Below are 3,013 nucleotides of genomic sequence, written 5' to 3'. Positions count from 1 at the left end.
TCTTGGTGGTGGTTGATAAGTTGACGGTACGCACACTTTATTCCCCTGCGGCACCCTTACTCAGCTTTGCAAGTCGCAAAAGCCTACATGGAGAATGTGTTCAAACTTCATGGGCCTCCTGATAAAATGGTCTCAGACCGTGATCGTATCTTCACCAGTCGGGTGTGGCAGGAGTTGTGCAAGCTGACGCATACTACGCTGAATATCTCTTCTGCGCGGCACCCTCAGACTGATGGTACCACTGAAAGAGTCAATCAATGCATGGAACTGTACCTCCGTTGCTTCGTGCACAACTGTCCTAGCAAGTGGGTGGACTGGCTGGCTTTGGCAGAATTTTGGTATAACACCTCTTATCACTCAGCTCTTCGTTCTTCTCCATTTGAAGTTCTGTATGGACACAAGCCTCGTTTCTTCGGGATCACCAATGTTGCCGACGAGGCAGTAACTGATTTGGCTGCCTGGACTAAAGAGAGAGCAACAGTTATGGCGCTTGTCAAGTAGCACTTGCACAGAGCGCAGCAGGTGATGAAGAGCAAAGCTGATCACAAGCGCTCTGATCGAGTATTTGCTGTTGGGGACTGGGTGTACCTCAAGCTTCAGCCATACGCGCAATCGTCGGTGGCTACGGGAGCTAATCACAAATTGGCATTTCACTATTTTGGTCCCTTTCAGGTGCTGGGGCGTGTTGGAGAAGTGGCATACAAGCTGGCGCTGCCCGAAGCGGCGCGTATTCACCCCGTCATCCATGTCTCACAACTCCGGCTGGGCGTGCCTCCGTCAACACAAGTCATGCCGGAGCTGCCAACGCTTGACGAAGATCTCCTTCCCCTGCAAGTGCCCGAGCAAATTCTACAGCGTCGATCGGTGACACGGGGGACTCATCAGGTGAAGCAAGTCTTGGTGCGCTGGTCTGGATTTCCCGACTCGCTGGCCACCTGGGAAGATGAAGTACCTCTGAAATCCAGATTTCCCCAAGCTGTGGCTTGGGGTCAAGCCAAGTCTCAAGGAGAGGGGAATGTCACGGGAATGGTGGGCCCCGTTCAGAGAAGCCCATGCCAGCTGGATCGGCCCAAGAGGAAGGTAAAGCCCAACCCTCTGGTGCGAGGCCCAGAGTGGACCGAGTAGGTATATAGAGGGCAGCGCTTCGCTAGGGTTAGCATCGTTGGATCACTTACTGAATCGGCGCCGTTGGGCGATGTATCCTCTCTCCCACCTCCTGACTCTCGCCTCTCGATCCCCTTCTTGCTGAGAACCAATCCTACCTTGTAGCTACTCTGATTCGAATATTTGAGAGTGATCCAGTTATCCTGCACCTAGATCCGTGTCAATTTGCTAGTGATAGTAAAATACTCACTCACATGACGGTACATCAACATCAAGCATATTACACAAATAACTAAGACCACATATCGCACGTGCAAGTACGCAGACAAAAGCCAGAGAGGCATGCAAGGATGCGGTGGACATACATGCAAACACCTATACATCGGTACACACTATATATATGTAAGATACTCGCTCACACGACCATACACCACATCAAGCACTCTACACAAATAATTATTCAGACCACATACGTGTAGGTACGTAGCCACACGCAGGAGGCATGCATGACTGCTCTGGACATGCATGCATACGCCTTACATAGGCACACACTGTTCTTATTTATGTAGCTACACATGTAGCTAAGCAGCAGCGTGAGCAGAAGCGGGTGTAGCAGGCGCCCAGAGAATGCTGTCCCTGGAGATGAAGTGGCAGAGTGGAGCATCTCCAGGCTTGACGTGCAACGGCATCTTAGCTGGGTCGAAGTCTGACGTGTCCAGGTGGCACACGGCAATCACCTCCATCCTCTGCCCCGCGCCGTCAGCATCAACGTCCTCCCCCTCCAGCGTCACTGAGTACACTCTGGTGGGATTCACCGCGTGGCACATGAACATAGCGAACGGGAATCTCCCACGATGGCAAGTCATGGTGTCCCCCGCCTCTCTGACCCTCGTTACAGCCGCCACTTTGTACCCCCTCCCTGTCATGACGCCATCCACGGGCACGTGCGGTGAGGAGAAGGCCGCGAGGTTGTAGGTACTAACCCCAAGCACGGATGCAGCAAACTCCACCATTGACTCCACAGAGCTGACACATGCCTTCGTCTCACCCTTGATAGCGCGGGGGTGCTCGCAATCATCCAGCGTCGACCATATTTTGGTAGCCATGTCGTTGGACGCTGGTGCAAACATTGTCAGAATTTTGATGAAGTTCCCCGTGGACATAGGGATAGAGTCGGCGACATCACGCCGTAACAAAGGAGCTCCTAAGGTGGCCGATGGTTGGATGTAACAAGGGATAGTTGATCCTGGTTTGATGGCCTCTTCTAAGAACACCATGTTCGACATGGTTCCTTGTTTGTGGTTGTGTTGGCCAATGTGGGATGCTCCGGCTAAAAAGTTAATATATAGTTAAAATACATTTTAATATTAAGACAATGTGTACAATAATTATGTATTTCATTGATCAGATGATTGATGCAAATAGAAATGCAAAAGGAATTTTAATTACCATGGCTCTTCTGGATGTCCAATAAGCCCCAGGCCCAGTTACCATTGTGGTTCTTGTCCTCAGCTTTGGTGGATGAGCCCCAGGCCCAATTACCATTATGGTTCTGGTCATCAGCTTTGGTGGATGGGCCCCATTTATGACTTCTCTTCTGGATGTCGTTTGTTGTGGATGAGCCTGAATTATCATTGTTTTTCTGGTCTTCAGCTTTGTTGGATGGGCCCCAATTACCATTGTTCTTCAGGACGTCGTTCGTTGTGGACGGGTCCCACACACCGTTGCTCTTCTCGTCTTCTGCTTTGGTGGATGGGCCCCAATTACCATTATTGATCTTCTCGACATCATTTGTTGTGAACGAGCCCCATACACCTTTGCTCTTCTGGACGTCCTTTCTTGTGGATGAGCCCCAATTACCATTGTTCTTCTCGACATCGTTTCTTGTGGATGGGCCCCAATTACCATT

At 50.7% G+C, this 3,013-nt stretch overlaps 1 protein-coding gene across 2 annotated transcripts in view; it reads right to left on the bottom strand.

Annotated features, from left to right (window-relative positions):
* Window positions 1-1,387: 1,387 nt before the first annotated feature.
* LOC119360326 (BURP domain-containing protein 17-like) overlaps window positions 1,388-3,013 on the bottom strand; it is a 4,242-nt gene continuing 2,616 nt past the window's right edge. Inside the window, exons 4-5 of one of the 2 annotated variants that reach the window (XM_037626014.1) lie at window positions 2,554-3,013; window positions 1,388-2,434 (exon numbers count right to left, since the gene is read on the bottom strand). In XM_037626014.1, coding sequence (XP_037481911.1) covers window positions 1,686-2,434; window positions 2,554-3,013 — 1,209 coding nt within the window. In that variant the 3' untranslated portion in view covers window positions 1,388-1,685. The remainder of the gene's footprint in view (window positions 2,435-2,553) is intronic. The other variant, XM_037626017.1, reaches the window with a different exon arrangement.

The sequence above is a fragment of the Triticum dicoccoides genome, chromosome 1A, assembly GCF_002162155.2.
Source record: "Triticum dicoccoides isolate Atlit2015 ecotype Zavitan chromosome 1A, WEW_v2.0, whole genome shotgun sequence".
NCBI lineage: Eukaryota > Viridiplantae > Streptophyta > Magnoliopsida > Poales > Poaceae > Triticum > Triticum dicoccoides.
This window is presented reverse-complemented; position numbering and strand designations above follow the sequence as displayed.